The sequence below is a fragment of the Ylistrum balloti genome, unplaced genomic scaffold (genome assembly GCF_031769215.1).
Source record: "Ylistrum balloti isolate Yb309-2 unplaced genomic scaffold, AGI_CSIRO_Ybal_v1 Utg369622, whole genome shotgun sequence".
NCBI classification, from domain to species: Eukaryota; Metazoa; Mollusca; class Bivalvia; order Pectinida; family Pectinidae; genus Ylistrum; species Ylistrum balloti.
The window spans coordinates 583,903-606,545 of NW_026781892.1; the positions used below are offsets into that span (position 1 = coordinate 583,903).

The 22,643-nt window shown below is 36.6% G+C and overlaps 2 protein-coding genes across 3 annotated transcripts in view; one reads left to right on the top strand and one right to left on the bottom strand.

The window, feature by feature from the left end:
* LOC132549955 (centrosomal protein of 70 kDa-like) overlaps positions 1 to 14,413 on the bottom strand; it is a 34,127-nt gene extending 19,714 nt beyond the window's left edge. The window contains exons 1-10 of the mRNA XM_060213944.1: positions 14,392 to 14,413; positions 13,483 to 13,542; positions 12,321 to 12,420; positions 10,937 to 11,063; positions 6,994 to 7,090; positions 5,015 to 5,188; positions 4,667 to 4,752; positions 4,287 to 4,355; positions 1,449 to 1,545; positions 687 to 775 (exon numbers count right to left, since the gene is read on the bottom strand). Coding sequence (XP_060069927.1) covers positions 687 to 775; positions 1,449 to 1,545; positions 4,287 to 4,355; positions 4,667 to 4,752; positions 5,015 to 5,188; positions 6,994 to 7,090; positions 10,937 to 11,063; positions 12,321 to 12,420; positions 13,483 to 13,503 — 860 coding nt within the window. The 5' untranslated portion in view covers positions 13,504 to 13,542; positions 14,392 to 14,413. The remainder of the gene's footprint in view (positions 1 to 686; positions 776 to 1,448; positions 1,546 to 4,286; positions 4,356 to 4,666; positions 4,753 to 5,014; positions 5,189 to 6,993; positions 7,091 to 10,936; positions 11,064 to 12,320; positions 12,421 to 13,482; positions 13,543 to 14,391) is intronic.
* Positions 14,414 to 14,610: 197 nt separating this feature from the next.
* LOC132549818 (fas apoptotic inhibitory molecule 1-like) lies at positions 14,611 to 22,320 on the top strand. Of its 2 annotated transcripts, none has more exons than XM_060213802.1 (5): positions 14,611 to 14,672; positions 15,915 to 16,046; positions 16,248 to 16,470; positions 17,516 to 17,565; positions 17,903 to 22,320. In XM_060213802.1, exons 2-5 carry the CDS (start codon positions 15,930 to 15,932, stop codon positions 18,056 to 18,058), a joined length of 546 nt encoding a protein of 181 aa, XP_060069785.1. In that variant the 5' UTR covers positions 14,611 to 14,672; positions 15,915 to 15,929; the 3' UTR covers positions 18,059 to 22,320. The 2 variants fall into 2 exon arrangements, with proteins under 2 accessions (XP_060069785.1, XP_060069777.1); XM_060213794.1 differs by having other exon boundaries at positions 14,626 to 14,672; positions 15,911 to 16,046.
* The last annotated feature ends 323 nt before the right edge of the window (positions 22,321 to 22,643 follow it).

Genomic DNA, 22,643 nt, shown 5'->3' on the forward strand with positions numbered 1-22,643 from the left:
TCATCCCATCCTGAAAACACACCTTAAGTAGGTTCTTAAGTTGGAGTAGCAATATCTGAACAAGCTAAAAATGTGGCTCACACAACTAAGACCTATACTGTCAGAACATCTCTTTCACCGTCCTTTCAAAACTTCCAATTTCTAAAATCCAAAATAGCCCTTGCTGACAAACATTTTTTTTCAAAATGTGGGGCACTTAACTAGGACTTATACTCTCAGAACTTCGCTTCAACAGTCCTCAAAAACTTTTAATCTTCTGATTCCAAACCAGCCCCTGCTGACAATCTTTAATATTTTTCCAAAATGTGGCTCATATAACTAGGACCTATTCACAACATGTCCATGCGTTATTATCATCTATTTAATAGTTTTAAAGACAAATGGAAACACACTTCAAATTTTGAGATCTTAAATGGTTAATAGCAGCAATTATGAAGACATGATTAATTAAAATATTACATATAACTGAGGAAATACCAAAAGAAAAACTCAATAATTCTACTGACATGAAATTGCAGTGAGAGGGATGATCTATAACTAATGACAGAATAACACACAAACAGAATGACTAACAAGCAACTACTAACAAAAACTGATCTAACTCTGTACATTATGTATATAATTACCATGTAATTACTATATGGCCTGGTTCTATTTTTCTTGTCACAATACACATTTACAATTACCTTGAGCCCATGTCTAGTTTTACCAATTCTTTTTCATCCTCCATCTTTTTTATTTTCTTGTTTGCATCCTTCAGCTGTTTCTCATAAGACTTGAAAAATACAACATACAAAGTCTAATTATTGTACCATTTTCAATCTTCTTATTTTTTGAGTCAGGGTAGAAAACAATTAAAGGGACAAGCTAGCAATTTGAAGACTAAACATAAAAACAGATTTTATGTATTACGGACTAGAAACCCTAAAAAATTGAAGTTTGGTGGTCATCTTGTTGTTGGGAGTAACATCTTAAATGATATGATAAGTTTATGAAGCAATAGTCTATCACAGCTTCTGATAACAGGGAAGTAACATTTTCTTAAAATCAAACTCCAATAAAAGTTAACCCTTAGAAAGAAATTGAATACATTTTACTGCTGAAGAAAATGCCATTCAGGGCTCATTTAAACAAAACATTAAAAATCATGAAATTTTTCAAATTATATTCCTCTGGAAAACATTAAAACTCTATGAATTGAAGCTATTACTGTGCTCTGAATCAATGGAGTACTTTAATGCTAATCAGATTATTAACCTTTGAGGTTATGGCCCTAACAATCTGCATATACAATATTCATTGCCATTATACTTACTGAGTTTTCATGACCATTAAATATGTGAAAAACAAACAATAGGAACACAGCTAGCCATTAGGAAATGTCAATTACTGAGATTAAGAATATTTTGAAGTATATGTTGTAGAGAATGATCAAAAGTACACAGTACCTTTATAAGAGCTTTCAGGTTCTGTGAGGTTCCTGATGTAAGTGACTGGAAAGGATTCTCATCATCGGACTCTTGTGGTGGCAACGTAGTACCAGATCTTCAAAATATCATCAAACATTTTCATGGAAATGAAGGCATGTTGTATTAGAGATCTACTGTCATTAACCCTGATATTTAACCCACACTTCTATCATTAACCCTGGTATTTAACCAACACTACTGTCATTAACCCTGATATTTAACCAACACTACTGTCATTAACCCTGATATTTAACCAACACTACTGTCATTAACCCTGATATCTAACCAACACTACTGTCATTAACCCTGATATTTAACCAACACTACTGTCATTAACCCTGATATTTAACCAACACTACTGTCATTAACCCTTTAACCCTGATATTTAACCAACACTACTGTCATTAACCCTGATATTTAACCAACACTACTGTCATAAACCCCGATATTTAACCAACACTACTGTCATAAACCCTGGTATTTAACCAACACTACTGTCATTAACCCTGATATTTAACCAACACTACTGTCATTAACCCTGATATTTAACCAACACTACATTAACCAACACTACTGTAACCCTGATATTAACCAACACTACTATTTAACCAACACTACTGTCATTAACCCTGATATTTAACCAACACTACTGTCATTAACCCTGATATCTAACCAACACTACTGTCATAAACCCTGATATTTAACCAACACCCTGATATTTAACCAACACTACTGTCATTAACCCTGGTATTTAACCCACACTTCTATCATTAACCCTGGTATTTAACCAACACTACTGTCACTAACCCTGGTATCTAACCAACACTACTGTCACCCTGATATTTACACCCTGACCCTGGTATCTAACCAACACTACTGTCATTAACCCTGATATCTAACCAACACTACTGTCATTAACCCTGATATTTAACCAACACTACTGTCATTAACCCTGATATTTAACCAACACTACTGTCATAAACCCTGATATTTAACCAACACTACTGTCATTAACCCTGGTATCTAACCAACACTACTGTCATAAACCCTGATGTTTAACCAACACTACTGTCATTAACCCTGATATTTAACCAACACTACTGTCATTAACCCTGATATTTAACCAACACTATTGTCATTAACCCTGATATTTAACCAACACTACTGTCATTAACCCTGATATTTAACCAACACTACTGTCATTAACCCTGATATTTAACCAACACTATTGTCATTAACCCTGATATCTAACCAACACTACTGTCATTAACCCTGATATTTAACCAACACTTCTATCATTGACCCTGATATTTAACCAACACTACTGTCATTAACCCTGATATTTAACCAACACTACTGTCATTAACCCTGATATTTAACCAACACTACTGTCATTAACCCTGATATTTAACCAACACTACTGTCATTAACCCTGATATTTAACCAACACTACTGTCATTAACCCTGATATTTAACCAACACTACTGTCATTAACCCTGATATTTAACCAACACTACTGTCATTAACCCTGATATTTAACCAACACTACTGTCATTAACCCTGGTATCTAACCAACACTACTGTCATTAACCCTGATATTTAACCAACACTACTGTCATTAACCCTGATATTTAACCAACACTACTGTCATTAACCCTGATATTTAACCAACACTACTGTCATTAACCCTGATATTTAACCAACACTACTGTCATTAACCCTGGTATTTAACCAACACTACTGTCATTAACCCTGATATCTAACCAACACTACTGTCATTAACCCTGGTATTTAACCAACACTACTGTCATTAACCCTGATATTTAACCAACACTACTGTCATTAACCCTGATATTTAACCAACACTACTGTCATTAACCCTGATATTTAACCAACACTACTGTCATTAACCCTGATATTTAACCAACACTACTGTCATTAACCCTGATATCTAACCAACACTACTGTCATTAACCCTGATATTTAACCAACACTACTGTCATTAACCCTGATACACTTAACTGATATTTAACACTACTGTCATTAACCCTGATATTTAACCAACACTACTGTCATTAAACCAACACTACTGTCATTAACCCTAACCCTCATATTTAATATTTAACCAACACTACTGTCATTAACCCTGATATTTAACCAACACTACTGTCATTAACCCTGATATTTAACCAACACTACTGTCATTAACCCTGATATTTAACCAACACTACTGTCATTAACCCTGACTGTATTAACCCTAACCAACACTACTGTCATTAACCCTGATATTTAACCAACACTACTGTCATTAACCCTGGTATCTAACCAACACTACTGTCATTAACCCTGATATTTAACCAACACTACTGTCATTAACCCTGGTATTTAACCCACACTACTGTCATTAACCCTGATATTTAACCAACACTTCTATCATTGACCCTGATATTTAACCAACACTTCTATCATTGACCCTGATATTTAACCAACACTACTGTCATAAACCCTGATATTTAACCAACACTACTGTCATAAACCCTGATGTTTAACCAAAACTTCTATCATTAACACTCTATATGATATTTGACGTCTTTACTTGTCATACTGAAAAATGGGTCCATTCTAGCAGCATATATTCTCATCATAGTAATGAGGTTTGCATCTCACTACTTACAGAATACTTCAGCATTTGCACAAGTCCTAATACAACAGCTATATATTTCGGTCAATAAACCGCATGGTTGTGAAGTAATAGGCAATGATGTAATTTTTACTTTTTTCAAGAAAAGAGAACTCATTCATTAATGAATAACTCACCTGTGAAAGTCCAGTTCTTTCTGAAGTCCTTGAATCTGCTTCTCATAGGAGTCTATGACATCTAACAGCCTGAATCATAACAAAATCATGATTAATGTTTGAAGTGTTAGTTTTGTATTAACTAAGGCAAAAAATATGATATGCTTCATTTAAAGCTAATGTCAGAAAGCATCTTTTCACACTTTATCTCAGGTTTATAAAGTCAGTAGTTTAAAAGTTTGGCTAACATTACTATCATATAAACACATAATAATTAAATGGATCTAATTCTGTGGTAAGAATCATTGAGCATGATATTCCAGGTATCTCCAATACATGATTTATAATCTAGTTAACATCTTATCTGCTTTTGAAACACGAAAACAAATCAAGCCTATCACTTGTCATCCATGGTGTTATGTGCCCGAGACGTTCTTTTCTTGAACTCCTGGAAAATTTGTGACTGCCTACTTGTCCTTTTGTCTTCCTGGCAAACACAAAGTTTTGATTTCTTTTAAAGAACCAGAAAACGACATAATCATTTCTAAAACAGCAAAATATTTTCAAAATATCAGAATAGGGCCATCACTAAGATAAAACTTTGTTTTCATTCACTTTTCAATAACTTGTATTATTCTTCTGTTACATATCGTTTTTGCCTTCAAGTTGATGAAATATACTAAACATGCTTCATTTCTCTATAAAATCTGAATAGTGATATAATTACAGAATTGTAAGAATAATAATACCTCCTCTGCCATTCGCTGCATTTTCTGTTTAAGGCGTTCTATCTCTCGTTCTTGGGTCTGACATTTATGTTGTAAATGTTTACATTTTGCATGTATAGCATTTTTGGTATTAAGCAATTTTTCTTCCTCATCCACGTAAAATGATGACTTCATGTCTTCGTCTTGTTCTAGTTCCTGAAAAAGTAAAATAAACATTTCTGCATATTACATGTTTCAGTAAAAGATGTGTATCTTTTCTCAATATATGCCCTGAAGTTTTTCGAACGTCATAAAAGTTGTCCTCAACTCCAATCCCCAACTCCGCGAGATAATTATGTGACCAAAACGTAATGATTTAGATGAGAGTTTTAGACATTTCATTTCGGGTCATTTTATTGGAATAATTTCAGTCCAGAAAAAGCAATCTTAATTTTTATCAATATTGTCCTTACCCCTCTTTGCTCTGAATTTTGATACCATTTAATTGACCTATGTTCAAATGTTAAATACTTTTCCTATGAGAAAGAACACTTACTCACAAAAAAGAAAATAATCTTAATTTTTATCAATATTGTCCTTACCCCTCTTTGCTCTGAATTTTGATACCATTTAATTGACCTATGTTCAAATGTTAAATACTTTTCCTATGAGAAAGAACACTTACTCACAAAAAAGAAAATAAGAAACTCCACACTTTTTCATTGGATGGGCGACAATGTGGTAATGAAATTTAACATACATATCCAATGCATGAACCGATAAATGATCTCAGGGCATTTCACATGTTTAGGATCATTGTAACCATAAGAACATCTGACCATAAAAATCTATTTTTTGAAGTGATTATCTCCCTTTAGGCTTAAAACCCGCCCCTCAGACCCCTTAGGTAGGTCTGGATCAAAAGATTATTATTAGCAGCCTATTCATAGCAAGTGAAGGCACCATGTGGGCATGACAAAAACTAGGCAATAATGAAATATATACATTGGTTTATAAATGTGTGGCTCTAGAGTTAGCTCTAGTATTCAGTACTTAGATACATGTAGATTCTGGTACGGTGTAGTTAGCTCTAGTGTTGAGTAGTTGGATACATGTAGATTCTGGTACGGTGTAGTTAGCTCTAGTGTTGAGTAGTTAGATACATGTAGATTCTGGTAAGTGTATAGTTAGCTCTAGTGTTGAGTAGTTAGATACATGTAGATTCTGGTACGGTGTAGTTAGCTCTAGTGTTAAGTAGTTAGATACATGTACATACTGGTACGGTGTACAAGTTAGCACTAGTGTTGAGTAGTTAGATACATGTAGATTCTGGTACCGTGTACAAGTGAAATATTGACATATGACTTTGTCTTATTTTATACATTTCCTGATTTTAGGGTCAAATTACGTTTTTGTTAAATGAGAAAACTAAAATAGTGAGAACCAACACTCTAGATGTGTAGGAAAGTGACATGTTCCTGAATGGATCCTGTGGTGTATTCAATAGAGATCCTTGTTAAGTTTCCTGGGTGTTAAGAATCCTTTACTTTACTCCTGTTTTTGTCAAATGTATAAACAGAAGTCTTCAAGCTTATAAAGAGACTGTTGAGATGTGGCTAGTACGACTAAACCCTTGAAATGCCAACTATGACAAAACATTTGATTTCTGTTGATCGCAGGAACAAAATACTTTACACTATAACTGGATTATCTGTCAAACATTTCTAGCACCTTTTAATGAAATCATTCTGCTATAAAAGTACTTAAGACCAATTAATAATGATTAGAAAAAATCACTGGCCTGGCTCACAGAGACTACTTTTTGCAGATGGATTGAGCTGGAAAAATCTTATTTGAACCATTGTGTACATGAATGACGTTGAGTTCCATGAATTCACAGGTATCTTGCACACAACACATACGGGACCCTCTGAAATAGCTCTACAGATTCTATTTCAGATCTAAATACGTTATCAAGTAAGTATCAAGTAAATTGACTGTTCACCGTTATAATTACTTACTTGTACTCTAGTCCTTGAACTCTCCAGCAAAATTTTCAACTCCTTCATTCGGCTGTGGTATTTCTCTGCTAAAGATAACTGCTTTTCAACATCCTCCCTGAAATCATAAAATTGAATAAGTTGCTGGGAGCTAAAATATGTAAGTAAATTTGATGTCAAGAGACTGTATTAATTAAAAAAGTTATGGAGAAGTTCACTTTAGCTGGTTGTTATTGGATAGGACACAATATATACACAGTTTTTGCTTCCCACAGAGATTAAAGATACCTTTTTTGGTTATTATGGGTGTGGAATATTACTTGTGTCTAAATTTCCTTTAACTTGTTTTCTTGGGTTAAATACTACAGTTACTTTAACCTGTTGTTTTGGGTGGAGACTAATTAAGCCCTCTATTTTTGTGAAGTTATTGTTACAGTAGTTTGTGTTGGTCCAGACATACTGTAGCTTGTTGTGTTGGTCCAGACATACTGTAGCTTGTTGTGTGGGGGCCAGACATACTGTAGCTTGTTGTGTGGGGGCCAGACATACTGTAGCTTGTTGTGTGGGGTCCAGACATACTGTAGCTTGTTGTGTTGTTCCAGACATACTGTAGCTTGTTGTGTGGGGGCCAGACATACTGTAGCTTGTTGTGTGGGGTCCAGACATACTGTAGCTTGTTGTGTGGGGTCCAGACATACTGTAGCTTGTTGTGTTGGTCCAGACATACTGTAGCTTGTTGTGTGGGGTCCAGACATACTGTAGCTTGTTGTGTGGGGTCCAGACATACTGTAGCTTGTTGTGTGGGGTCCAGACATACTGTAGCTTGTTGTGTTGGTCCAGACATACTGTAGCTTGTTGTGTGGGGGCCAGACATACTGTAGCTTGTTGTGTGGGGTCCAGACATACTGTAGCTTGTTGTGTGGGGTCCAGACATACTGTAGCTTGTTGTGTGGGGTTCAAACATACTGTAGCTTGTTGTGTTGGTCCAGACATACTGTAGCTTGTTGTGTGGGGGCCAGACATACTGTAGCTTGTTGTGTGGGGTCCAGACATACTGTAGCTTGTTGTGTGGGGTCCAGACATACTGTAGCTTGTTGTGTGGGGTTCAGACATACTGTAGCTTGTTGTGTGGGGTCCAGACATACTGTAGCTTGTTGTGTGGGGTCCAGACATACTGTAGCTTGTTGTGTGGGGTCCAGACATACTGTAGCTTGTTGTGTGGGGTCCAGACATACTGTAGCTTGTTGTGTGGGGTCCAGACATACTGTAGCTTGTTGTGTGGGGTCCAGACATACTGTAGCTTGTTGTGTGGGGTCCAGACATACTGTAGCTTGTTGTGTGGGGTCCAGACATACTGTAGCTTGTTGTGTGGGGTCCAGACATACTGTAGCTTGTTGTGTGGGGTCCAGACATACTGTAGCTTGTTGTGTGGGGTCCAGACATACTGTAGCTTGTTGTGTGGGGGCCAGACATACTGTAGCTTGTTGTGTGGGGGCCAGACATACTGTAGCTTGTTGTGTGGGGTCCAGACATACTGTAGCTTGTTGTGTGGGGTCCAGACATACTGTAGCTTGTTGTGTGGGGTCCAGACATACTGTAGCTTGTTGTGTGGGGTCCAGACATACTGTAGCTTGTTGTGTGGGGGCCAGACATACTGTAGCTTGTTGTGTGGGGGCCAGACATACTGTAGCTTGTTGTGTGGGGTCCAGACATACTGTAGCTTGTTGTGTGGGGGCCAGACATACTGTAGCTTGTTGTGTGGGGTCCAGACATACTGTAGCTTGTTGTGTGGGGGCCAGACATACTGTAGCTTGTTGTGTGGGGTCCAGACATACTGTAGCTTGTTGTGTGGGGGCCAGACATACTGTAGCTTGTTGTGTGGGGTCCAGACATACTGTAGCTTGTTGTGTGGGGGCCAGACATACTGTAGCTTGTTGTGTGGGGGCCAGACATACTGTAGCTTGTTGTGTGGGGGCCAGACATACTGTAGCTTGTTGTGTGGGGTCCAGACATACTGTAGCTTGTTGTGTGGGGGCCAGACATACTGTAGCTTGTTGTGTGGGGGCCAGACATACTGTAGCTTGTTGTGTGGGGTCCAGACATACTGTAGCTTGTTGTGTGGGGTCCAGACATACTGTAGCTTGTTGTGTGGGGTCCAGACATACTGTAGCTTGTTGTGTGGGGTCCAGACATACTGTAGCTTGTTGTGTGGGGTCCAGACATACTGTAGCTTGTTGTGTGGGGTCCAGACATACTGTAGCTTGTTGTGTGGGGTCCAGACATACTGTAGCTTGTTGTGTGGGGTCCAGACATACTGTAGCTTGTTGTGTGGGGTCCAGACATACTGTAGCTTGTTGTGTGGGGGCCAGACATACTGTAGCTTGTTGTGTGGGGTCCAGACATACTGTAGCTTGTTGTGTGGGGTCCAGACATACTGTAGCTTGTTGTGTGGGGTCCAGACATACTGTAGCTTGTGTGGGGTCCAGACATACTGTAGCTTGTTGTGTGGGGTCCAGACATACTGTAGCTTGTTGTGTGGGGTCCAGACATACTGTAGCTTGTTGTGTGGGGTCCAGACATACTGTAGCTTGTTGTGTGGGGTCCAGACATACTGTAGCTTGTTGTGTGGGGTCCAGACATACTGTAGCTTGTTGTGTGGGGTCCAGACATACTGTAGCTTGTTGTGTGGGGGCCAGACATACTGTAGCTTGTTGTGTGGGGGCCAGACATACTGTAGCTTGTTGTGTGGGGTCCAGACATACTGTAGCTTGTTGTGTGGGGTCCAGACATACTGTAGCTTGTTGTGTGGGGTCCAGACATACTGTAGCTTGTTGTGTGGGGTGCAGACATACTGTAGCTTGTTGTGTGGGGTCCAGACATACTGTAGCTTGTTGTGTGGGGTCCAGACATACTGTAGCTTGTGTGGGGTCCAGACATACTGTAGCTTGTTGTGTGGGGTTCAGACATACTGTAGCTTGTTGTGTGGGGTCCAGACATACTGTAGCTTGTTGTGTGGGGTCCAGACATACTGTAGCTTGTTGTGTGGGGGCCAGACATACTGTAGCTTGTTGTGTGGGGTCCAGACATACTGTAGCTTGTTGTGTGGGGTCCAGACATACTGTAGCTTGTTGTGTGGGGTCCAGACATACTGTAGCTTGTTGTGTGGGGTCCAGACATACTGTAGCTTGTGTGGGGTCCAGACATACTGTAGCTTGTTGTGTGGGGTCCAGACATACTGTAGCTTGTTGTGTGGGGTCCAGACATACTGTAGCTTGTTGTGTGGGGTTCAGACATACTGTAGCTTGTTGTGTGGGGTCCAGACATACTGTAGCTTGTTGTGTGGGGTCCAGACATACTGTAGCTTGTTGTGTGGGGTCCAGACATACTGTAGCTTGTTGTGTGGGGTCCAGACATACTGTAGCTTGTTGTGTGGGGTCCAGACATACTGTAGCTTGTTGTGTGGGGTCCAGACATACTGTAGCTTGTTGTGTGGGGTCCAGACATACTGTAGCTTGTTGTGTGGGGTCCAGACATACTGTAGCTTGTTGTGTGGGGTCCAGACATACTGTAGCTTGTTGTGTGGGGTCCAGACATACTGTAGCTTGTTGTGTGGGGTCCAGACATACTGTAGCTTGTTGTGTGGGGTCCAGACATACTGTAGCTTGTTGTGTGGGGTCCAGACATACTGTAGCTTGTTGTGTGGGGTCCAGACATACTGTAGCTTGTTGTGTGGGGTCCAGACATACTGTAGCTTGTTGTGTGGGGTCCAGACATACTGTAGCTTGTTGTGTGGGGTCCAGACATACTGTAGCTTGTTGTGTGGGGTCCAGACATACTGTAGCTTGTTGTGTGGGGTCCAGAATTTCTCAAGCTACTTGTTTTCGAGCTGAGAATGAATGAATTCGTATTTTTGAATCACATCTTTCAACCTTTCCTATACTTTTTGTTTTTAACTAGTTCTTACTTTAGCTTGTTGTTTGTGAGAATAAGATCCTGGATCAGTGTTTGTCTATGATCGCTCTCCCCCATCAGTGACATCATATTCTCACGAACTATTTTACTCATGGGTATATCCAAACTTATCGTCCTTCCTGAAAAATAAAAAATAAATATCGTACAAATTTTAATATCATTGGAATTTATAAGTCAGAGACACAGAACTAGAAATGATATTACAGCTTGTAATAATACATTAGTATGCCGAGTTACAATGTATTGATCAACATGAAACAGTAAAAGTATAGTCGAACATAGTTATATTAAACCCCTCAGGGAAATTCAGAATACTTCAAATTAACCGGTTTTCAAAATAAAACAACAACAATGACCTGATGTAGAAAACAGACTAGGCTGTATTCACATGCACAGACATATATGCCTAAATATAGTTGGTCTAAAGTTTTAATGTTTTAAAAAAAATTGACTTTGAGAAGAGAATATTAAGTCACAGAAGTAATTCTGGGTTACAACTATTCTGGACACAAAGTCAGTTTAGTATTCAGAATTAAGATAAATCTGTATTATGAATTTGTTAACACTTTAAAAAAGAAAAATCAGTTGTATATATGAGCCATGTCATTCAGTGTTGACAAGAGGTGATTGGTTTCTAGAGGTTCTGTTCTAATTTACTCTTGTTAATGACTGATGCGACATTGTACCACATACTTGGTAATGCAGAGTAGTTTATTTTAGATTGCTAGATGTCCACCTGGCTTAGGATTCTAAATCCACAATCACCGGCACAACTGTATAAACAAACTTTAGATGTCCAACTAGACATAAAAAGATTCCCTTAGTTGTTACCTACATGTACTTCAATCTTCAAATAAACACTATTTAAGTATTGATATCCCAATAACATGAGCGTCCTGTGGTGAATGGTCAGTCAGTGTATCTGTGTAGGAATCCTAAATGGAGACCTGGAGGTATTCTACATCCTGTGGGGAATAGTCAGTCAGTGTATCTGTGTAAGAATCCTAGATGGTTACCTGAAGATATTCTTGAAGAGTTCCATCAAAGTAAGGTAAATACAATAAGGGAAAGGATTGAGTATCAACACTAAGGGTTCCATAACTTTCATTGTTTGCATGTTTTAGATGGTTTTTGCATGATTTCGGTATCAACTGTTCATAAAGAGTATCAAATACAATCTTAGAAAAGCTATGTTAAACAAATGTGCACTAAAAATAACCAAACCACACTACACTATATATGTAGATCCCTGTTAAGCTTTCTCTAATCCACTGTTCATGAGGATTAATTACATCAACCATAGCTTTATGTTTTATAACGCATGATTTTCAGTTTATAGGCAAACATTCTTTTCTGAAATTTCCTGATATACAGACCTGCAAGTAATGCTACATCAGCTGGGTGAAGCAGCTTTATCCCTGGGAGGCCAGTCTGTTTGAGCTTCCTATTTAGCTCTACCCACTCCTCCACTTCTTTCTGATATACAACAGATGTAAGTAAAACATAGAAAAATACAGTTAACATATGGTAGACTGTAAGTTGTTGATATCAATAACTGATTAATCACGTAAATCAACACCCTTACCAGCAAAAAAGCATCAAATAAATCCACCTGAGTCTGGTGCCTCAAGTTCATTTTCATCTATTAACTTAATCTATTTGAATTATTTTTTTATTTTTACTTCAGTTTTTATTTGGCAAGGATTTAGCTTTACATTATCACCTTCTTGCATTACAATATCATCTAAGATCATAAAGGACAGCCTCCTTCTGTATGGGAGGTCATGAGTGCATTTCACTAGTGTTTGTTTGTGGGAGGTAGGCTAGTGGCAAGCTATAGGCTACACCATATTTACATAAGCACCCTGTGATAGTGAGAAACTGATGCTGGCTTTTTTTTTATAAAATTATTCATAATTGTGCATACATTTTTATATTAAGTGCGGAGGGATAGTTTCAACTGTTTATCTGATAATGCTAACCTTGAATATTAAAAAATTTCATATAATTCTACCTAAAAGATATCAACATCAAAATAATCTTGCTTTCCAATCTATTATGAACAATAATAATTTGGAGATTTAATAGCTTGTAAAGGGTCCATAAGTTTTCTATAAAATCCGAAAGATATGATTTCATGTTATTATTTGGATCAGTGTATATTTCTACAATATGAAAAATTAGTCATAAATCTGCAAATCATTGATAATGGTAGATTGGCAGTCCAGCTAAAATTCTTCCAATAAAAACTTTCTGGGGTAATGAAAAAGGTACAAGTCAGTTCTTGACTTTGGTTTTGAGATTGCTTAAAAACTAATTGCAATTACAATGTGTTTACATGCTTTTAAAAATGAAGAAGCTTATGTTTTTTCTAGTTTCTACAGCAGATGTTAAACATCTTGTCAAATGTCCATACTGAAAGTGTGGGTAAAAAATAATGTCCGTGGTTCAGTAATACTAAAACTTATTCTTTATTGGATAAAGTTGTGAATGAAAGATCAGGGGTCAAGGATGTAGAAATTAGTTTAGGATGCAAACCTGATATCCTGAATCAGCCATATCATCTCCAGGTGATATTCGCCAATCCTTTTGGCCTCCCTGAAAATGAAAAATCAGATACACTGATACAAATATATAATTCATGCAACAACATAATTTATGTAAGTTAGAGAAAATAAGTTGCATTTATTTGTGGTGCAAGACTCCCAAAAACATACATATATCATACATTTAAAGCATATATTAAACACAATATTAAAAAACACTCAAAAAATTCAGTCCAGTACACCACATTAAAATTTATGTTGTTATTAAAGCTTCATAGTAAAATAAGATTTCCTGTTTTTAAGGCATTTAAATGATACATATAGGACATTTTTATGTTAACTGTTTCAGTTTTTTACTATTCATATTGATTTTTTTTCGTATTAAAGATGTCTGTCACTTGGGTATATTTTCTTGGAGCTTGAGTTTCCTCTTCCACTTTGTCTTTACCAATTCTTGGTTATCGATCGTTAACCATTTGGGATCAGATGGTTAATGAGTACAGTACTGGTATTGACTAGCGTAATACAGACAAGCTGTCATATTGCAACGTATGCTATATAACGCCGGTTTCGTTTCAGGACATACATGACCAATGCTATATAACACCACCACTAACTTTAATTTCTGACCACCCCTGTCACGATATAGACCATGCAATACAAGAATCGTCTCATCGTATATCTATCATGCATTGACCGAAACATGCCCGTGCAAGAGATTTTGAAATTTGAAAAAAACAGCGGGACGATAGAATAGGCAGACGGAAAGGAATTAATGCATTTAATACCGAGTTATAAAGCAAAAGTTTAACAGCTACTATGAATGCAATTATTGGAAACATATGAATTATGAAAATAAAAAACATATTCGCGAAAATATTGGTTTGTTTATGTTTTATACCCATCGCAAGGGACTCCGACTTCCAATATCCGCCATGTTTGTTTACAAGTCCGTACTTAAAAGATTACAATATTATTTTTTATGAATGATACAGCATCTAGGTTTCATAGGTATCTCAAAATTTGCATAAACATTTTCCTTCCAATCTCAGATTCTAACTGTAATTATATTGAAACAATATAATATTCAGTCCGTTCCAGTTTCCTAGCAGGTGCCCGGATGTTGTATAAATAGTTGCCCAGCAGCAGACTAAAAAAGAAAGTGCAAGAAAAGGGGGAAATGTATGTGTGGTGGAGTAATATTTTTTCGTTTTTTTTTTCTGGGGTGGGGGTATTTTACATATGGGGGTGGGAGGTGTCTTTTGCATATATGTTGGAGTCAAGACGTTACATGAACTTAGCAGAGATCAGAGATTCTGTCCTTGTACTCGTATTGTAGAATTGTAGAACAGAATTATTTCATTTCCCTTGTGAATGGCCTACCGTGGGCAAGTCGTTTCGGTTCCAGGCTGTTTCAGTAATTCGAAAATGAGTCGTTTCGGTACTTTTGAAATGTTTTGATTTATATACATAATTAGGTTTTAAGGTATATTGTTATTAATAAATATTGTCCATAACTGAAAAACTGTTCAATCAAAATGACACTAACTGTATAACCATTTTGCAAGTACGGAAACAACTTGGTACTGAAACGACTAGAAATTATCCTACCTATATTAATATCTGTTCTGATTTATTTATTCAATCGTCTTTGTTATGCAATGAATTTTATTTTCTAAGCGTAAGAGGCAAGTATATTTTATACACTATGCAAACTAAAGAACTTCAATACTTACTATCGTAAACTATATTGTGATGGTACATAGGCTTTCACTACTGTTTAAAGTATGTAATAAAGTAAGTTAAATATTACAGTAAATATGATGTATACTCAAGGGAGATCCTTTAATCATTTTAATGAATACTTATCGTCAGATATTTTACATCAAGGTAAAATCACTGATACAGCTCTAGATATAGGTTCAATATGTTTTTGATGATGCCCATAAGTTATGGCTGGACATCATCTATTTGTACTGAGTTTTATAATATGTGACTGTATTTTATTGAATTACTAATGTGTGACACGATGATAAATTATTGTATTGTGCTTACTGTTGCTGGAGGCCACTGACTGAACCTTTGATAATCTCAGTTGTGGCATTGTAGATGGTTTTCTCGTCACGCAGGTTCCAGGCGATAGTAGAACAGGGGAGAACAAGTTCTTTAAATTCTTTTGTTCATGCTTATGGGACATTGTATCTCTTATTGTTGTTACATGAATGTTTGCGATGATGTTACTGTAGGAGAAACTTCTGATATGTGATAAGACCTATAAAGATATGAAAATTGAAGTGATCGAATTGTCTGATATCATACTTTTATTGGTTTAATTGGAAACTATTCTTGAATGTGAAATTGTGATTTTGATTTACATATGATGCTTTTCCACCTTTCTTATGGTGTACTTATTGTCTCAGATAGACAGGTAAAAATCTCATGATGAATTCTGATGTGGTTGCAAACTGGCAGATAGCCCTTCCTGATGGAGTACACAATGTTGAATTTGAACATGGCACAACATCAGGCAAGCGGGTCATTAGAGTGGATGGAAAGGTAATGTATGATAATTTATCATAGGAAAAATAAGAATCCCATATAAATACCACAACAAAACTGAAACAAAAGCGAAAGCAGAACAATCTATTTAAACCCAAACTGATTACTTTTATCACCCCAACTTTGATCCTGAAGCTTATTAACAAAATTTTATAATAAATGATGAACTTACTTTGTATTTGTATGATATTATTTCAGGAATTAATGAGAAAGGATTGGATGTTTAAACTGGTGGGTAGAGAAAAGTTTGAACTTGGAAAAACAAAGTGCTGTATTAGTATAGAAGCAGTGAGTGGATTTGCCTATGAATACACCATATTCGTGAATGGAAAGCCTTTAAAGAAGTTTAGAGAAAACCAAAGAAAAATTCAGAAAGCTTGGAATTTTTCATTGAAAGGAGAAATCAAGAGGATATGTTTAGGTACACTGCTGATGTTACATGCTGAGTAAAAATTACACAATTGTTGACTTTTTAGGTCATCAGACCCTTCGGTCAGATGACCTAAAAAGGTCTGATGACCTATTGCGATTGCCTTTTGTCCGGCGTCGTACGTTGTACGTCGTAAGCATTTTCAACTTCTCCTCAAGTTCTACATGTCTCATTGAGCTGAAACTTACCTGAAATGATCGTGACATGAACCAGACCAAAGTCTGTTAATTTCTTGAAATCACATTGAAAACACATTTTCGACTTCTTCTCATGTTCAAAATTTGAAATCTTGTATTTTATGTCAGATAACCGTTAAGGCCCATGGGCCTCTTGTTTGAGGTGAATATGGTGGGGCTCATTGAATATTACCTTATCGGGTAGATAAATCATATTTACCTCAAAGAAGTCAACAATTACTTTATCATATGACAATGACTTGATTTTTCCTTCTTTTATTTCAAATATGATGTCTAGTTCACCTGTGAACATTTGTTCAAAGTCAACATTGAGAACTTTTATTAGTATAAATAAGAGAGAAAAGTTTTCACAGTTAAACCCGTAGCTTGTTCTTGGAATCCTTCTCTGTCAGTAATTGTTTGAATTTAGCCTCCTCCAAGGTGGCAGGCCAGTTTTTTAGGCTGCCCTGGATTGTCCTCTGCTTTGGCATTGTTTACATCTGCCAATGACAGCAACCCAAAGTATAGAAGAAAGCAGCATTCTGATTGGATGCTCATTGATAAAATATTGGAAATCCCCTTATTAATATTTAAGTTTATGACTCAATTGTTATATTTACCTGCTGGAAATGAGCCAATCAGTGGCCAGGAAAACTGAAAGTCACATAATAAAACTGTAGAGTATATCCTCAAAGTTTGATGGATAAATTTATTTACTTACCTAACTGTAATATTGTAATACACTGGGAACAGTCGAAACTCAAGCAACCTAGTGATTATTTTGTCTTTTGTTATAACAGTAAGTTTGTTCATCTGGCTCTTATTACTATCATTTCTTTTATTGATTTTTTTTCTTACAGAGAAGGATACCGTAGATGTTTGGATGAATGATAAATTACTTTTAACACATGTAAGTGAAGCAGAACCATCTATAAATACAATACTTTTATAGAAAATGATATAGAAATACATTAAATAAACTTCAGGTATTTTCGAAGGAGGATTATATACCATGTATATATATATGTCATTTAACGCCTTTTTGGTTTTTCTTAATGAAATGCATTATTAGGTATTAAATTTGGCCATGAAATTCCACAGTTTTCTGAATATCATTTAGTGTTTGATGTTAGGGATCAGATTGTGTTTTCAGTGATGCCTCATTCAATATTAACAAGATCTTACTACTATTTAAGTAAAATCACAAAAACAAAGTATAAAGCAACATCTCACTGTTTATATTTCAGGGAGAATTCACAGACAACGGAGTGATAACCCATTTCGAAATCAGTGATGGATGTCAAGGGAGAATTGAGGCAACAAGTAGTGGCAAGAAGAATAAGGGAATTATACATAGACTGTATGTCAATGATGATGAAATACCGGAGGCTACAGATGAATAATTATGTAAACAAAAACATATCACCAACATTTTTTTAAATGATCCATTTCATCTCCCTTATTTTGTGATGTGACTCATTTCATTGCACACGCCCCCTTCCTCCTCCCCCAGCAAAGTTGATACTGACTGATTTTATCTCCTGTAAAATAGAAGTTCTTACATACCAACCAGTAAGAAAAGTATGTGGACATTTTGATGACTGTCACTCTCATCAGACTAATGATGAAGGTGACAGCACACTGTCATTAAAATGTCTCCTCACTGCTAGTGGAAGCAGAATTTCTATATATACTTAACATCCTGAAGAAAATGTTTCAGAATGACTCATTTCATCTCCCTCATTGTTGATACTGACTCGGTTCATCTCCCTCATTGTTGATACTGACTTATTTCATCTCCCTCATTGTTTGAACTGACTCATTTCATCTCCCTCATTGTTTGAACTGACTCATTTCATCTCCCTCATTGTTGATACCGACTGGGTTCATCTCCCTCATTGTTGATACTGACTTATTTCATCTCCCTCATTGTTTGAACTGACTCATTTCATCTCCCTCATTGTCATTTTTCAGTTTTAGTAAGAGTTATTGCCCTTCGTTCACTTTGAACATTTTAATTTTGTCCGGATATCTCCTTCAGTTTTCGACCATTTTTTTGAGACTTGGTAGGTTGGAAACCACAACATGAGATTGTTTTCTTGAATCACATTTTTATTTAAGAGTATTTCATAAAGTTATTGCTCTTTATTCTTTTCACTATTTTAATCTTGTTCAGAGATTTCTTTCAGTTTACCACTCAACTCTGCAAAGTTTGGTATGCTCCAAGTTATCATTAAACTATATAGCACTGTTTTTAGGTCATCTGACCTAAGAAGTTAGGATTACCTATCACCGATGTGTTTTGAACATTGTTGTCTGCCGTCCATAGTGTGTAAACTGTCATTTCAAACTACTTCTTCTCAGTAACCAAAAGGCCAAGGGTGCTGATATTGGGCCTGTATTATGCTGGAATGAGGGGCTACCAGTGTTGTTTATGTAATTGACCTAAATTTACTATCAAGGTCAAATATGTCAAAATCTTAAAACGACATCTTCTAAACAACTAAAAAGCCCAAAGTCCTGATACTGAGCTGTAACATGCTAGGATGGAGGACTTCAAAGTTTGTCAGTATGAATGACCTTAATCCGCTTTCAAGGTCAAACATATTTAAACAACTTCTTTGCAATAACCAAAATCCAAGGGTGCTGCTGTTTGGCCCGTAATATTCTCTGAGGAAGAACTACCAAGTTAGTTAATATAAATGACCTTGATCCACTTTCAAGGTCTCAGGGGTCAAATGAGTTGAGATCTTAAAATTTCTTTTTCAACAGGCAATAGATCCGAGTTGAGATCTTAAAATTTCTTATTCAACAAGCAATATATGCAGATTTATGATATTTTTGTAGTTTCATGTACCAGGTATAAGGAATAGTTAGCAGTTTGCAGAAAATGTTTCTATGAGCTGCATTTGGCAATTTAGGCCTATTTGGCCTCTTTCATATATAGGTCTTTTTAGTCAGATGACCATTAAGGCCCATGGGCCTCTTGTTCCTCTCCACATTTTTAGCCCACCATCATCAGATGGTGGGGTATTCAAATCACCCTGCCGTCCGTGGTCCGTCGTCCGTCCGTCCGTAAACAATTCTTGTTACCGCTATTTCTGGAAATGTACTGGATGGATCTTTCTCAAATTTCATATGCAGGTTCCCCTTGGTCCCTAGTTGTGCAATGTACCTTTTTTGAACTGATTCGCATTCAAGATGGCCGACAGGTGGCCATCTTGGATTTTGGAAGTAAAAGTTTGTTACCGCTATTTCTGGAAAAGTACTGGATGGATCTTTCTCAAATTTCATATGCAGGTTCCCTTTGGTTCCAAGTTGTGCATAATACCTTTTTGGACTGATCCGAAATCAAGATGGCTGACAGGCAGCTATCTTGGATTTTGAGAGTAAAATGTTGTTACTGCTATATCTGAGGAAGTACTGGATGGATCCTTCTGATCCTTCTGATATTTCATAGATATTGGTTTCCCTTGGTCCCTAGTTGTGCATTGTACCTTTTTTGGACTGATTTGAAATCAAGGTGACCCACAGGCAGCCATCTTGGATGTCGACAGTAATACAGCACTAATCTATCTAATAATACTTTGGGATCTTTTTCAAATGATATTTGCTAATAGGGGCTTAATAAAAATATCTTGTGCCATCATTGAGTACATTCAATGAAGACCAGTTCATGAACATTTACAACACCTGTAACAAACAAACAAAAATAAATAAATCTTCAAGAACTGAAAACAGATCCTCAAATGGTGGGCGCCAAGATCCCTCTGGGATCTCTCGTTATTTATTATTAGCAATTCCATATTTGTATTCTTTTTGATACAACAAATTCTGAATATTTCAATGGCGAGGTGAATAATGTTCCACCCTTCAGTACTCTTGTGTAATAATGATATACCCTCATTGAAAAAGTTGGACATTCCTGTGTTATGAAGAATAAGTTGTATGTTACTTGTTGGTTATGTAGTTCTGTGATTTAGGAGAAAAGATGTGACACTGAATCATTCAGTTAAACAAACTGTAAATTATTTCCATCTTCGTTGTTATTATTTGTTTATTGTATATTCAGAACAAGTATTTGCAGTAAGTTTCTCCACATATTAGAGTGCTGTATTGCCAAAAGCCTTTTTTTCATTATATTGTCCGTCCATTTGTAAGATTTTTATTATGACGGGATATCTCCCCCTGTTTTTAACTCATATTTTTTCAAAATTTCTAGGCATTATCATCCTTAAATGAAGTTGCACTTTTATGAGTGACATTCACTTGCAATAATCTGAATATTATTCAGACCCAGTTACTTTAAATAACTTCTCATATTTTTTTCACAAATTCTTTGAAAACTTTTATAGGTCTATTGCTTTGAGATGAAATTTTGTTTCCTTGAACAGCATTTAGATCAACAAGTTTAGAAGATTTATTGCCCTTTTTCAGGACTTTGTACATATCTATAATGTACCGATGTTCACTATCACAGTCTGTTAGGATATCCAGCTGGTGCATAAATGTACCCCTAAATATATGTACCAGTACAGAAGGTAAAGAAAGAACTGATATAGACCTAGACAAACTAAAAGAGAAAAAAATGTATGTAGAGAAGCAACTTCTGAAGCTGGGATTGTTAAAGGCCTCGTCAGTTCTATTTATCTGTAACATTCCAATTTTTTTTTTCTCAAATGAAACAGAGGTTGATTATATCACACATTATTAACATGTGATTATATCAGTAAGTGTACATGTACAATATTGTATTTTTTATCATAATTGTTACAATGTCCTGTACATTGTGATTGTGCTTTGTGAAATGTATTTTAATGTGTGTGTGTTAATATTAATTTGTTTTCTTTCTACTGATCTCATAATAGTAGCTCTCAGATTGTGATGGCTCCTAGCTTTCTTTAATTCTTTTAGTTCATATAACAACTTGCAAATAAGTGTTCTAAATACATGTATTTACTAATATTGTAGGTTGTTTAGGGTCAGGGACATTGAAATTCCACTCTGATCAGACACATTTAAGTTCCACTCTGATCAGGGACATTGAAATTCTCCTCTGATCAGGGACATTGAAGTTTCCCTCTGATCAGGGACATTGTAGTTCCCCTCTGATCAGGGACATTGAAATTCTCCTCTGATCAGGGACATTGAAATTCTCCCCTGATCAGTGACATTGTAGTTCCTCTCTGATCAGGGACATTTAAGTTCCATTCTGATCGGGGACATTGAAATTCACCTATGATCAGGGACATTTAAGTTCCATTCTGATCGGGGACATTGAAATTCACCTATGATCAGGGACATTTAAGTTCCACTCTGATCAGGGACATTGAAGTTCCACTCTGATCAGGGACATTGAAGTTCCACTCTGATCAGGGACATTGAAATTCTCCTCTGATCAGGGACATTGAAATTCTCCTCTGATCAGGGACATTGTAGTTCCCCTCTGATCAGACACATTGAAGTTCCCCTCTGATCAGGGACATTTAAGTTCCATTCTGATCAGGGACATTATAGTTCCCTTCTGATCAGGGACATTGAAATTCACCTATGATCAGGGACGTTTACGTTCCATTCTGATCAGGGACATTTAAGTTCCCCTCTGATCAGACACATTTAAGTTCCACTCTGATCAGGGACATTGAAGTTCCACTCTGATCAGGGACATTGATCAGGGACATTGAAATTCTCCTCTGATCAGGGACATTGAAGTTCCACTCTGATCAGGGACATTGAAATTCTCATCTGATCAGTGACATTGAAATTCTCCTCTGATCAGGGACATTTAAGTTCCATTCTGATCAGGGACATTGAAATTCACCTTTGATCAGGGACATTTAAGTTCTCCTCAGATCGGGGACATTGAAATTCACCTATGATCAGGGACATTTAAGTTCCATTCTGATCGGGGACATTGAAATTCACCTATGATCAGGGACATTTAAGTTCCTCTCTGATCAGGGACATTGAAATTCTCCTCTGATCAGG

What these genes read in the sequence shown, in the direction of transcription:
- LOC132549818 (XM_060213802.1), top strand. Translation starts at nt 15,930, where the DNA reads ATGATGAATTCTGATGTGGTTGCAAACTGGCAGATAGCCCTTCCTGAT. An exon ending in AATCAAGAGGATATGTTTAG is followed by an intron (nt 16,471 to 17,515) that starts GTACACTGCTGA and finishes TTTTTCTTACAG; the next exon opens with AGAAGGATACCGTAGATGTT. An exon ending in ATAAATTACTTTTAACACAT is followed by an intron (nt 17,566 to 17,902) that starts GTAAGTGAAGCA and finishes TTTATATTTCAG; the next exon opens with GGAGAATTCACAGACAACGG.